Below are 14474 nucleotides of genomic sequence, written 5' to 3'. Positions count from 1 at the left end.
CTTTGACAGAACAAATATACTGTCACAAAAGACATCTTTCAATTTCTGAGTTACACCAATTTCTGAGTACATGAATGTCTTTGGCATGCTTCACTAGCTTTCTACAGTACAGAATTTGTTTGAAGGAAGAAAAAAGAGAATAAGACAGCACATACAAATGACAATGACAGAATGAAAACTACAGTTAAGTCACTCCACAGGCAATCACAACAGTTCATGCACTAGGATCAACAAGTTGAAAGTTTTACAAACTAGGCTTGATCTCCACGAGGTGAGCCATGAGAGCTCCAGAAACCTGACTGCCTTCATTCTCACCAGTCCTCTTACTCCTCCTCCTCTCACTGTCGGCCTTTTCAATCTTTGATTTTATAGATGCTGCCTCTGTTCTCATGTCTCTAGCAGACTTCGGTGTAATGGAAGGCAGGTAAACTTGAGTAGCTTCTGATAAAGATGTGTTCCTTGATGTACTGTCTTCTTCATCATCAGAGACCTCTGACTGCATCTTTTTCTCTTCATCAGAAAGACGATCCACAAGCTTTAATGTCTCACCACTAATTCCCTTAAAATATTCAATAGAATGTTTACATACCTCCCTAAGCTGATTTTTCTTTATTTTAACTGTTGTCATGGTGACGGAGGTAGATCTTACCTTTACTGGTAATTTAGAAGGAAGTTGTTTTGGTTTTTCTTTCTCTACCTGCTCTTGTTTTGGCAGGGCTGGAGTTCTTCTAGCTAGATTACTCCTATGTGTGTTTTTTACAGGAATCCTAGACCTTGCTTCTAGACAGGGAGAAGAATTATTTTGTTTTGCTTTGTCAGGCTTACTAGCCTCTTTCGCTTTACTCCCTGTATTGCTTTGGAGATTATTTTGGGAAAAGACTTGTTTTACTGAGCTGGCCTTTACAGGAAGCTTTGATTTTCCTCTAGCTCCTACCAACTCTGTTGACTTTTGCTGCTCTCCGTGGGGTTTTTGTTTATCTCTTACTCTGTGTCCTTGTGTTGTCCCTGTACCTTTTCCTGAAGTGCTTTTCGCTTGATTAGCTTTCTGGAGGGAACATTTCGGTTCCAAATGTTCTTTTAGCACTACATTACAGGTAATATCATCTGTAGGGACAGCAGATGAATCCAAATTGTTGTTGTTATTAAAATTATCTTTTGGAAAATCAGTGTTTTCTGTTTGCCTACAGCTCGTCTGGCTAGAAGCTGAACTCGCAATCATTGCTACAGTTTCATTTTCTAATCCCTCACCACTTGGCATCACAGCTTCTATCTTATCTGTCACTTCGCCAGGGCCATCTTTCTTCAGAGTCATGGTGGAAGCAGAAATTCCCATTTTAATTGGTGTGCGCAATTTGGGATCAACTTTGGAAGCGTTTACTGCTGCCGATGATTTCTCCAGTGAGTTACTACCAAGTGTTTGCTCCATGCAATCTCCACTGGCCTGGATGCCGGGCTTATTTTCAACTGCTGTTGTTTCTACTGGTCTCTCTAGGTTTGTTTCTACAGTGCTGTCCCCTGCCTGTGGCTGTGTGATGGCAGTGACTGTACTTTTATCCCCTTCCCCCTTGTCCCCTGACTTCCCTTCAGAAGTATGCTCACCAATCTGAAAAAATTGGAGTCTTTCTTCAACAAAATCCCTCTTGCTCATGTCAATTGCACCACTGCGAGTCATCTCAAACATCTTCCCCTCATGAAATGGGAAGGGGTTGGGCTCGCTAGTTGGCGTACTCTCATCTGTTGGAGTTCTGGCTGGTGTTGTGTCAGGTGTTGTTGCTTGAGATCTGTCTTCCACTGCCAGACCAAATGGCTTAGCCTCATCATCCCTTGATTTAGTCTCAAACACTTCATCGTCACCTCGGTTATTCGACCACGGGTCAAAATCTAGACTCTTGGTGGCCACAGTTTTGAAAGGTGTTGCAAATTCTTCGTCTACTTTGTAACTGAAATACGAGTCAGGAAATACAGTCCTGTCAGGGTGTCTGCCTTCCAAAGAGAAAAACTGTGCCCCTGACTTCTTATCGCTCTTATCTCCAGCTTTGTCAGAAGATGGACCTTTTGAAGGTGTCTTGTCTTCTTCAGGGCCTACCTTGCCTTCCTCCTCAATGACTTCAAGCTTACTCTGGCTAAAGCAGCGATCAGTCTGCTTTAGAATGCCTTCTGTAGTCCATACGTCCTTTTTGGTTTCAACTGCCGGACCTGCAAGTTTAGAATCACTCTCAGTTAAACCATCATCTTCATCTTGCAAATCATAACCGTCAAGAGAGTCAATCTCTGTCGCATCGGTATCATGGGAGAATTCTGCAGTGGTTGCTATGGAACACTCTGTGACAGACTGGTCATTGTTACTCCCATTTTGCACTACATCATTCTGGGGTGAATCAAGCCCAGTGTCAAACTCATTGGGTTTCCCAGAAGTGGGATGTCCTAACTCTTTCTGTTTCTCAATCTTTTCAGGGGCTTTGGGTTTTGAGGTTTCTTTCTGATCATCTTCCAGCTCTTTCAGTTTGAACGTATACTTTTTAAGCGGAAGAGGTTGATAGAGGGATTCATCATCACTGGAGTCACTGACATCTGCTCCCGGTGGTACAGGAGAAGGTGGCTGTACTCTGATGACAGGTTCAGCCAGTTGGCACTTGTCATGTTCATCTTGCAAATTCACTTCAGTCATCTCCATTTCACTCTCAGTGGAATAATGAGGCTTCTTTTCTGATTCGCCTTGATCTGCATCCAGTGGTGGAGGAGGAGGGAATTCAATATAGGCAACTCTGTTACCTTTGGGTCTTTTGTTAGAGTCCTTATTTATAAGATTAGGTAATGTTTTGTCAATCTGTGGTTCCTCAACCTCTGCCTGTTTCACAGATGTTGACTTAGCCTCTGCTTCCTCCTCTGACTCCTCAGACACCTCAGGTATAGGGCTGGGCTTGCCTGGGATATAAGCTATTAGTGAGTCAGGTGTTTTAGATGTAAACTCATAACTCACTTCCTCTGAACTCGGTGTTTCTGGTGTTAAAGGGCTTTTACCAGAGCTGTCTATAAAGGACACTTGTTCTAGCGTGTCATCTTCTGGACTACCTTGTGGAGAAGGAGGTTGTTTTTGCTGCCTGGCTGTGTAAAATGTCCCCCTCGTCTCTTGTACTGTCTTGCTTTCCTGACTGACAATTTTTTTAATACTTCCTTGTTGCACCTCTTTCTCATATTGCTTTCCTACTTGAACAAAACTGACATAAACAGGCAAGGTCTTAATTTCTTTTACTCCCTCAGTGCTTACTAGTGGTGCAACTTTATTCAAGTAATCACTAGCACTGGGGTCAACTATGTCACTTGAAGGAAATTCCTTTCCTGGGCTACATTCTAAAGAATCTGGTGATTTGCTAGGGGATAGCTCTGTTTCCTCAGCAGGAGGACTTAGACCTATTGAGCTCTGCTGCTTGGTAACTTTTCTGACTTCTGAATGCTTTATTTTTTCATCTTCCACATAATCAATCTGTCTTTCAACTTTCTCCTGAATCACAGCTGATTGGGATACTTTAGCTGAAAGTTCATAGACACCATCAAGCATGGCTCTCTTCTCCTCAACAATTCTGACTGGAATATGGGACACAGCAATTTCTTCTTTCCTTTTGGATATTTTATCAGCCACTTCACCATTACGTTCCCCATCCCTGACAACAAATTCTCTGTATAAAACCCTTTTTGAGGGGGATTTTACAGTCAGTTCCTTCACTTCTTCTGAATGGATTCCATTTGAGGCCACTTTGTGCTCAGTCACAGTGATAAATTCACTTTTTTGGTCAGTTTTAGATTCAGCATGATCAACATGGTTTTCTTTTACTGCATCTGGAACCAGCACATGTGAAAGCTTTTCCTTCTGTGTTTTATGGTTAGAAGTTCCAGGACTTTCCCACGTCCTATAGATTTTTTTGTCCCAGTGTCCCTTCGTTGTTGAGTCTGAGCCATATGCCAGGTCTTTTGCCCGTGGTTCTGAAAAACATTCTGGCACGCCTTTCCTCATCTCAGTTCTTTGTGTGTCTGAAGCACGAGAGTCTTCCACAGCTTTCCCTTTACCTGGAACAAGGTCTTCCTGTATTTTCACCTCTTTCTGCAAAGCTGTACTCCCATCAATGACCTCTATTTGCTTTGCATGCTTCTCTCTTGAACAGGACTGATACACCGGTAACTTACTTTCTTGCAATTTTTTTACTGGAATTTTGGACTGACCATCCAGCTTTTTTTCTTCTTGAGTTACATCCTTACTTCTGGGAGTTATACCTTGTTCAAATTTAAGCCTAATAGAGCTGAGCTTTGATTGCTTCAGCTGAAACCCAGTCTCAGGCACTCCAGTCTGCTGAGCACTTCCTTTGTGTTCCATAGTTCGTTTAGAGTCCTCTGCAGGTTGCACATATATCCTTTTTTCAGGACTGCTGGGCAAACTGGATGCTTTTCTTTCATCCACCTTGGGAAAGCACTTCCCATCATGTGCATACTGCTTCACCTTACTCCATTCATCCCCAGATGATGGCAATTCAGAGAGCAGAACTTTCTCAGGGCTGCTGCTGGCAGAGCTCTGGCTAGAATGTATTTCCTTGCCATTTTTTTTATGCTGCTTTTTCTCTGGAGACTGTAGCTCATCATTCAACTTCTCTGTTTTATCCCGAAAAAACTGGGATACTTCAGTCAGTTTTTCTTCTGCCTCTTTAACAGTCCTGTCCACCCTGTCTTCATATATCAACTTTTCTCTACCTCTGTCTAATCTGTCCTCAGTAAAGCGCATCCACATTGCATGTTTGTGACTACTAACATCTCCAGTATAGTGTAACACTGTCACTTTATCATAATGATCCTCCTTAGACATTTTACCTACACCATTTTCAGATACATCTTTATAGATTTTGGAGAGAATCTCTTTTCTGGGGGCAGTAGCTACTTTTTCTCTGCATCGTTTATCAGTCCCCTGTAACTCTGCACTAAGGGGTAGAGCATGGTCAGTAACTGACTCCTCAGTATCAGAATGAGACACATCTAGCTTTTCTGAAAGAAGCATTTTCTCAGCAAACCTGTAAGACTCCCCTCTTAGTTCTGACAACTCATCATCATGGTATTCTATTGAGTGCTGACTCAAAAGCTTCAGTGTTTTGTAAGAGTCATCAGACATGAGTTGAGCAGAACTAGGGCGACTGTCTTCTTCCTGGGACACAGGAGTGTTAACTCTAGAGGATTCCAGATAAGAAGGAAGTGACTCTTCGGCCGTAAGCTCCTCTTCTTCTTGCTGACCTTGTTCGTCTGAACAAGGAAAAGCATCATGTTTTTCCAACTCTTTTAAGTTAATATCTCCCCGAGGTAAGTCTTTCTGATATACATACATTTCTTTTTCTGGATGCTTTTTTGTTTCTCTAATAATGACTTCAGTAGGTTCAGCCTGATTACCTTGTTCAATATGGACCTCTATTATTCGCTCCAGTTTGGGTTTCATTTTGCTGTCCTTCTCTGCATGTTGTGGTGAAGTTTCAGCAGACTTGCTAACATCGGATGTTACTGATGATTTATGTTCAAACAGACCTGCCAGTTCTTTGGATGGGTCACGTCCAGACTGAAAGGCTTTCATTATGTCATGAACAGACATTGTTTCCTCAATTCTTTCAGAGGTACTTTCTGTGCATGGAGGTTTATGATAAACCATCCTCGTTGTTGTAGTGATATGAGTTTCTTCTTTTACTCGGACACCTTTACTAAGCACGCACTTATGGTCATCTTCTTCACTGCCAGTGGCTTTCATTTGAAAAGCTTTAACCTTCTCTTTGATGGACCCAGAAGGTTTTTGCTCCAGCTCCGTAAATGTAGGGGAAGGTTTTGAGGCTGGTAGCTCCTCTGCCTTCTGCTCGGGAATATCTTCCGAAGATGGTTCGTAGCTGCGGATAACATGAACTACTTCAGTTCTTGTTTCTGTAATGACAGGAGGGATGGGCACATCGTGGAAAAGTGGTTTTGGTCCAGTGCTTTCAGCACTTTGTGGGGCAGAGGGTGTCTTTTCACTCCTCGTTTCAAAGCCACTGTCAGACAAGGGACTTTTATCTTGATCATGTTGAGAAAAGTCATCTGGAGACTCTAAAATAGTGTCTGTTCCAAAAAAGGAGTCTGCAATTTTACATAACTCCTTTTCTGAAGTTGAAGGCCTCATGGAGGCTGGAGGCATTTTAAGTTTATGTTCCTGCAAAGCGATGGCTGGTTTTAAAATGCGCTTTTGTCTCTCTTCACCTTCTTTTTTCCCCTCTTCAAACTTGTACTTTATGTTTGTTAATGAACTGCTACCGATATCATTTGCTAAGTAATCAATAACTTTTGACAAGCTATAATCCTTTTCCGACATGGTTTTAGTTTTAATTTGGACCTTCTCTGGAACAGATATAGGAGGGCTTGTCAAAGCTTGCTGTCTCGCTTCATCAATCTCCTCTGTACTGAACTCTACCCAGTCATCCTCAGACAGGTGTCCTTGATCACTTTTGGGTACTTTAGCCGACCCTTTACTTTCTAAACACACATCCTTTTTCAGAATCTCGCTAACTTTTACTAAGTCCTCTTTTACTTTCTCAACAATTTTAAAGGGCTCTTCATCATCAATTCTACCCTCTCTTGGTATGTCAGGTTGGAATGGCTTGTCCTCTGCGACATCTGTCTGCAATATTGCAGTCATTCTTATCAGATCCTCTTTCATTTCAGCAACATCTTTCAGTATCTCCTGACTGGAGGATAAGGAAGATGGTGTGGACAATTTGAGAGCAGAGGGTGCTAAAAACAAGGATGATTTTATTGGAGATGAAGTTCGAGTAAAGGTAGGCTGTGTGCGTGCCTCTGTAGTCAATGTTTTAATAGGTGACAGTAATGCAGCGGCTGATTTTGTAAGTGAAGACGACTCTGGGAGCTTCTTTAATGCTGGTTCAGACAAAACATTGACTACAGAATATACCGGCACTGTTATTGTTGATGAAGTTACTGATGAGGTAGTTGCAGATATTGACCCAAGGGCTGTGTACAAAGCACCCGCAGGAGGAGTTCTCATTGACTGGAAAGCTGATGGTGCTGAAGACACAAATGACCTGAGTGGAGAAAATGACATTGTTGTAGCTGTTGAAAACACTCTCTCAGCCGTGTCAGCAACTGCGTTAGCGGCACAAGCTGCAGAATGTGCAGCTGCAGAGATCTTGTCTTGAAAAACACCTGCAGCTTTCGATCCATTTATTAAGTTGGCAGAAGATGGATATTTCAGAGGTGAGACAGACCCATTGAGCAAGGGTACATCTGTGTGCCCAGCTACATGTTTTGCTGGCGACGAGAGAGACGAGGCCATCATAACTTTAGTGGATGAAACAGCATCAACTGCTGACTTAGCAGGTGACACCACTGACTTTAGAGGGGACGATAAAAGTGAGGATGCTGATGTAATGACCGATTTGAGTGGCAAGCTCGAAGAGTACATGCTAATGTTGGATTTGGGGGATGCTGGAGGCGTCATGGTTATGGATGATCTCTCCAAGAGAGAGCCTGCTGTAGTCACTGGAGATGTCCGAGAGGGGAATGTGGTAGTGGAGGCCAGCCCTTTGAGACTGGCAGCTTCTGTGACTGCAGGAGCTCTGATGAAAGAGCCTGAAGTAACCTGCATGTTGTAGGGAGGCTGCGAGACCACAGTTTTTATTGGCGAAGAGATTGTCCGAAACGATCTAATCGGAGATGCTACATCACTAACAGATTTAACTGAAGATGTGGTAGAAGCTCCTAACGTGGATTTGATTGGAGAAGTAGAAGAAACAGACCATATTGATTTTAATGGGGAAGCTGTAGGAGTGTTAGAGGAAGAGCTTGATAAGGAAGTGAAGCCTGATTTGGTTTGCCCAGGCACTGTAATTGGAGCTGTTGTCCATGACTGATATGGCCGTGTTGAAAAGAATGGCTTGTATGAGTAAGTAGCAGGTAGGGATCTTGTTGCTCCTGCACTCCGTTCAACTGTTTCTTAAATTGTTAAATTAAAATCAAACATAAAAATCAACAAAAATGGTTGAAAAACAGAGAGACCAGAGAAGAAAATTGGTCAGTAAACGTTGTAATATTACAAAAAGCAAGTACAATTGTTTGCATGAGTTGGGATGAAAGAGGCAAAAGAAGATTTTAAAAAAGGAAAGAAAAAAATTAGGAACGAGCCATATACTGATAACTGGTCCAAACCAAAAAGCAACATGAAATGAAAGACAGAAAGCACATAGCAACCAAATCTGCAAACACTGGAGAATAGAAAACACACAAAAGGAATCCATAAGGTAAAAATAAAGCCACATCAAAATTTCTTCTCTTACTTCCTATTGACTTTCTGATGTGCTACTTCTGAAATATTCATATCAGCTTTATTTTGCCTGTTTAGGTATGTCTCTGCTTTGTGCAACTATTAGAATTATCTGTTTAATAATTTCTATTGTTGTTCTGTTCAGATTTGATCCTATACAAAAATATAAACTTGTGTAAAATGACATTATATAGCTAAAATATTTTTTAAAACCACTTCAGAACTATTTCATGCAGAAACCAAAATTCCTTTAAGTGACAGGCAATTGATGTGCAAACTGTGAAGCAACTGGAATAAATTCAAATCTATATCTTCCATGCACAATTCGGATATGCTTCACATTCACAAAGCCAATAAGAGCAAGAGCTTTTTCTGAGTCAATACTAAAAAAAAAAAAAGAAAAAAGAAAGAAAGGAACATATGCATTTGTTTCTCATGCAATATTCCTTTTGTCTGGTAAAAATTAAAGTAAAACTTTACATGAAATGATTTTAAGAAGCATATGTTGTAAACGAAATATGGCAAGTATGATGTATGATAGTCGTGAGCAGGCAAAGCAACTGAGTCAATTTTTATTCATGCACAAATGTCATGTCAGAACGAGCACACAGATTAATACATTTTGTATGGTGTATTAAGCACAAACACGTAAACCTTACAAAATAATTTCACAAGAGGTCATTAAAAGAAGAGTACACTTTTTCTACAAGATGTAGTGTCTTGGTACCTTTTGAGGAGATTTCTTGTATCAGCTCAAAGACAGACCTGTTCAACTTTACAGTTCTCAAAAGGTAACATTAGAAAAGCAGTCAAAGAAAAATAGATTATGAAATAAATTCCTAGCAAGGACAAACCTGTTAAATGTTATCATCCCCCAGAACTCTCAGCTTATTCATAGGCATTTTGAACAGAATCATCATCAATCACATGTTGCATCACAGGAGGCACTCATGTCAGAAGGTATTTTTGGGAATCCCATTGCACAAACATATCCTCTGATACAGCAATAACATTCAGAGAGTTGACACTGAAAGCAACTTTGAGGAATTCTTTTTCTTTAAAGTTGGAATTAGAAATGGAGCTAAAATATCTAAAGAACTTAAATCAACATACCTTTCTCTGAAGTTACACTAATAATTTGTCAAACCTGCTTCATCTGTCTTATAGACAGACAGGAACTCACAGTGAAAGAAGCTCAACAAGGCTAACACTGAACTGTTACAGCACACACATTCCTATAAAATAGTGAATATTCAGTGCACCACAGGTCCATATCCTGCAAGGAGAAATGTGCTGGTCCTATATAAGCCAATCAAAGCCCAGAAGTCAGTGTGGATGGCTAGTGATACTTCATAAGAACATTTATGTTGAAGAGAGCTTGAGTACTAGGCCTGACTGGCACAGACTAAATCAAGAAATGCCTACTTTTCCTTACTACAATATTTTTAAGTGGAAATAAACATCTTTCTTTCCACCCCCAAAAACTCCCCAAAATGTACTTCATTAAATCAACTATTATGAAGATATTATAAATACTATTATTTATTATGAAGATTTAATTAGCAGTAGCTGCTAACCTTCACCAGAACTTCATAGAGTCTTGAGTTCAAGAAACAAACCCCAAAATGATTCTGAAAAGAACTAATAACCTGTTCAGCAGTTCGTGTTAGGACGTGTCTTTACTGAACCCCACTTTACCGCGCAATCGGGTCTGTCACAACTGACTAATGAGGCAAGCAAACCCACAGGCTGCCCCTCCTAACTTCTTTTTTGCCTGTCAAATCACAGATTCAGAGACATTTACAATGCTGCTTCTCTGCTCCTTTTTGCAGCTGAAGAGTTAAAAAATCTGTCTGCCAATTTCTTGTGAACGAGACTTAATGGACCTTTGGTGAATAAATAAGACTTTTTTCCCCCCTGCCCATTGAGGGGGGAAAAATTCATTGTGAGCAATATACACAGTCATCAGCCTTCTTTCCAGCAATTTCATTTTCCCTCTCTCTCAGTTCCCATCAAGCCTGTGACAATACCTTAACAGTCCATCAAGATGTCTCAGCAGATCTGATAGCTTCTTCAGATGTTATATGCTTGGAGTCTTCTTCCCGGCCTGAGAAGTGTAACATATTCTGGAGCACATCTGATCCAAAGAAGCCACAGATCTTATAGGATAATTAAGCAGCAGCCATCCAGTGGGAACTCCCAAGACCCGGTGAAGTTTGTCTATGGATTTTATGGAATTATATCAAAGGGTCTGTTGCAGGGTAGCAACTGAGAGGTCAAAAGGGGGGGAAAAAAAGGCAAGAAAAAGCCTGGAAATGGAGAACAATAGCAGCTGACCTCAGAGAGGAGAAGTGAGGAAGAAAAGCTAAGCCAAATACATTATTGTATTTAACTGGGGAGGAAAGGAATGCCACAGGTCTGGTCAAGGGGAACAACACATGTTTAGGAAGAAGCAATGTGTGGTGCCAGGGAATAAAAAGCATCTGCAGGGAACAGAGGAAAAAGGGAAGGGGAGGAGAAAGAAGAGGGAAAATATAAAATATGAGAGACTCTATTTTGGCTAAACATCTAAACATTTAAGTGCTCATCTGAGTGGCTTTCTGAATTTTTGTGTAACATTCCATTCTACAGCATCTTTCTGTAATGTTCCAAAGGGGAGAGGAAGAGACTCTTTTTAAAAGCAATATGCAATCCTCCTACTCTGGAACTACATTGTATTTTTAAAAACTATTATATTTTTACTTAACTAACACATATAATTTGCCAGTCAGGATTCTTCAAGCTCTCACAACACAAGAGTTCACAGACCATCCAAGAGTTTTGTTTTAGACAGCTTTTTTGTTTTTCTTTTCTCTATTTTTTTTTCCCCCAGAATGACACCAAATACAACGTTTATAGAAAAAATGTCTCTTCTTATGAACAATCACATCTACACAGTTTAGTACTTTGGTAAGAACAACTCACTCATTCCAGGCTCAGTCAGATAGCTGTAGCGCTTACGTAAAGCAAGGGAGACGAAGTTCTGGCGCCGGTCAGCTTTCTCCGTCTGCAATAAAACACAGAAGGACTTAGGGCCTTGGGAATCACTGAACAGACCAGTCCTCAAACCTCAGCAGGATGGGCCGCTTTTCATGGCACACAACCCCACAAGGGAGAACGGATGCTTCCATTCAGCTTCAGGGTGGCATGCTGAAGCCGAATTTGGGCGAGCAGGCAGGGAGGGGGCAGAGCCAGCCTCTGTTCCTGGGTGCCGTGTGATGAGTGCCAGGCACTGCCGAGCAGGGAGCGTGGCTGCACAGAAACCTGCTGTGAGTGACCACCCTTCTGGAGCAAGCAGGGAGGGACTGCAACCCTAAAGTGAGCCCTCAGGTTCATTCCTCTGCTTGTGAGGTAGAAGAGCTGAGATAGCAGAAGCAGCTCATTGTCCTGCCTTAAAGTATCTCGATACTGTCTTATTGCATTATCACTTAATAAACTGCTTCACACTACTAGAAATGGTGTGATATTGTTCATTCTCTGTAAAATAAACCACCTTTGGCTAGAAACAGGAGGTCAACACAAAAGACTACAGGTACAGACAAAACATTCATAAGAGTGAGTGACCGAGTGAGTATTCCCCCCAGATTAGTTTGTCCCAAAAGCACACACACCACAATGTACAACTGGCTTTAAAGTGAATACATTAAGGACAAAAAAAGGCATGGGAGGGGATTTTTTAATATGCACAAAATGCAAAGATGTGGATTAGAAAGCAGACTACTCTTGTTAACTAATAAATTGCCTCATAAGTTGCTGCGTTCAGTGCGATAGCTGCTAGTGTGGTGTCTTTAATATTAATAGTCCTTCAGAGATCAACCCACTTGAATATGTGGCTAAAATACAGTTTGTTTAAAAAGAGAGCTATTATTATAGCTATATAATAGCTCGTTGGAAACAAATTCTGTGGAGGTAAAGTGATGGTTTTGCTATTATTATTTTTTAACATGTAAGGAATGTTTTGGGTTGCATTGTTGGGGGGTTTTTTTAGCTAGTCTAACCAGCAGGTGACAACTGCTATTTATTTGCCACCAGGAAGAGAAAAAAATTGCTGCTCGGTAAATTGGAAACACCTATGTAGTTTCTTTTACAAGATGATCTCATTTCTAACTACCTCTAATGAGTAAAACCCACTCAGTTTTCTGACAATCTAATGTTGCGGTTTCCATGAAGCAGTGGGTTTTTAAGCTGCAAATATCTGCGGTTTATTTGAAAATAGATTTGAACACAATATTTAGAAATTGCTCTTGGCTGGTTTACTTTTTTTGAAAGAATCTAATTTATTTACAGAGCTAAGATATTAAAGGTCACTACTGTGTCCTCAGCAGTACCTTTTTCCTTCTCAGAAATACAAGTTACCATAGCAGTGTCAGTGTTACCCCAAGAGGTAAAATATTATCCACTAAAGTCTTCTTGATTTTGCCAAAATTTGACTTGGTCTGATAGTCATAAATATATCCTTTTTCAGAAGAAAATTAGTTGAATTTTAGACTGCTTTTATTCAGTGCTTGGTTTAATTTCATAATTTATAATCATGGGGTTTCCCATATTTGTGCAGCTCTACTGTTTTACAACAGCCTATCAGAAGTTGAGGATATGGTTATTTTTCTGTAGGTATCATTTCAATGCCACCATTAAAAATAGTTGTTTGTTTTGTTCTATACAATACTACTTTTCTTCACTAAATCTGAAGGAAATAAAAACAGAAGACAGTGTTTATATTACCTCATCATCTTGATCTGACTCTGTTTCCTTTTGGTCCCAAGATGCATTGCAGAGACAAGGAATATTATAATGGACAGCAGGGAAAAGAATATCAGGATATGAAAAGGACCAAATTGGGAGTACAAAATGCAAGCTGATTTATAAGGCAAAGCAAATCCAAAATGTCAACACAAAAAGAAAAAAAAAATCTCACATCCAAAGCAAATAAACACGTGACATTACTGAAAGCATAAACCTATGACTTGCAGGCTGAAGCATGAGCTGTAAACAGAATCGTAAAAATTATAGGAACTTGACGCCACAGTAACAAGAGACTTTAAAAGCGTTCTACATACAAGAAACCAATAAAACATACATTTTAAAAGCCTTTATCATATTCCAAAGCATTCTCTTTGCTAACACTTCACAAGGTTTCTTTATGACTAGCAGGAAATAAAAAGAAGAGACAAAAACTAAAGGAACAAAAACAAATCCAACCCAACCCTAAGAAAAATGTTTACGTTTCCAAACAAATACCTTTTTGTGTGCTGGCAGAGTGATATTCAAGTTGCAAACAGCTGTTTGTGGCAGTCCTTTTGTAGTCTTTGGTTCTTTCAAAAATGATAATCGACCACAGGGTTCCTGGCTGGTGTCTCTTACCTAAAAAAGAAATTTTGCTTCAGCATAATAATATGTAGTAATTCAGAGTCCTAGAGGAGGTTCCTGGAATGGTTCTCAGAATTTCTTTTTACAACGAGCTTTCTAGTGTGTAAAGACTAATAATACCAAGCTAGAGCTCAGCCTGAGGTGCTAAAAGAGAAAATGTGTTACTGTGAAAGAGTTAGGTCAGCCTGATGGTCCCTGATGGCAAATCCATGCAAGACAAGGTGTTGAGTGAGAGTTTCGTACTGGAATATTACTGACAGGCACTGTCTGCTCACTTCATTTTATTCTGCCATGTTTTGCTCTTGTGTTTACCAAAATGCTTAACAACCTCTCCAGCAGGGCAGCTGTGACAAGGCTAAGGAAAGTGAGCACCATTAGTGGCCATTTAGAGATGAACAGTCTGCACACACCTTCTGAAGGTTGCTCTGTAGTACAGGAGGTTATTGAATGCATCTCCTTTGCTTAACCCCTCAGAAATTGTGATCTACTGGTAAATATGTTTGGGCTCCAATCTGAGATATGGTTTTAGTAAAAGGTTGTGAATCCATATAATGGGTATTCTGTTTCCAGATCTGCCAGCAGTTCTGCTGTGGCTTCAAGCAAAGCGCCCTCTCCATGTTACTCACATATTGAAGAGCTACACCTACATCCCAGGGGCAAGTTAGTCCTACAGGGGTGAAAAAGGGAAGAGGGACTGTGGGAAGGGAGGAAAGCAACAGGATCATTTATTTAGTTTTTT

The 14474-nt window shown here is 40.5% G+C and overlaps 1 protein-coding gene across 35 annotated transcripts in view; it reads right to left on the bottom strand.

Moving 5' to 3' along the window:
* ANK3 (ankyrin 3) overlaps positions 1–14474 on the bottom strand; it is a 341257-nt gene that overhangs the window by 26395 nt on the left and 300388 nt on the right. For 13 of the 35 annotated variants that reach the window (XM_068197112.1, XM_068197117.1, XM_068197118.1 and 10 more), the window contains 4 exons: positions 13607–13729; positions 13091–13117; positions 11294–11375; positions 316–8001 (listed from right to left, as the gene is read on the bottom strand). In XM_068197112.1, the coding sequence (XP_068053213.1) occupies positions 316–8001; positions 11294–11375; positions 13091–13117; positions 13607–13729 (7918 nt within the window). The remainder of the gene's footprint in view (positions 1–315; positions 8002–11293; positions 11376–13090; positions 13118–13606; positions 13730–14474) is intronic. The other 22 variants (XM_068197128.1, XM_068197133.1, XM_068197138.1 and 19 more) reach the window with 9 other exon arrangements.

The sequence above is a fragment of the Anomalospiza imberbis genome, chromosome 8 (genome assembly GCF_031753505.1).
Source record: "Anomalospiza imberbis isolate Cuckoo-Finch-1a 21T00152 chromosome 8, ASM3175350v1, whole genome shotgun sequence".
In the NCBI taxonomy this organism is placed as follows: Eukaryota; Metazoa; Chordata; class Aves; order Passeriformes; family Viduidae; genus Anomalospiza; species Anomalospiza imberbis.
The sequence above is the reverse complement of the archived record's forward strand: the minus strand, read 5'-3'. Positions and strand labels throughout refer to the sequence as shown.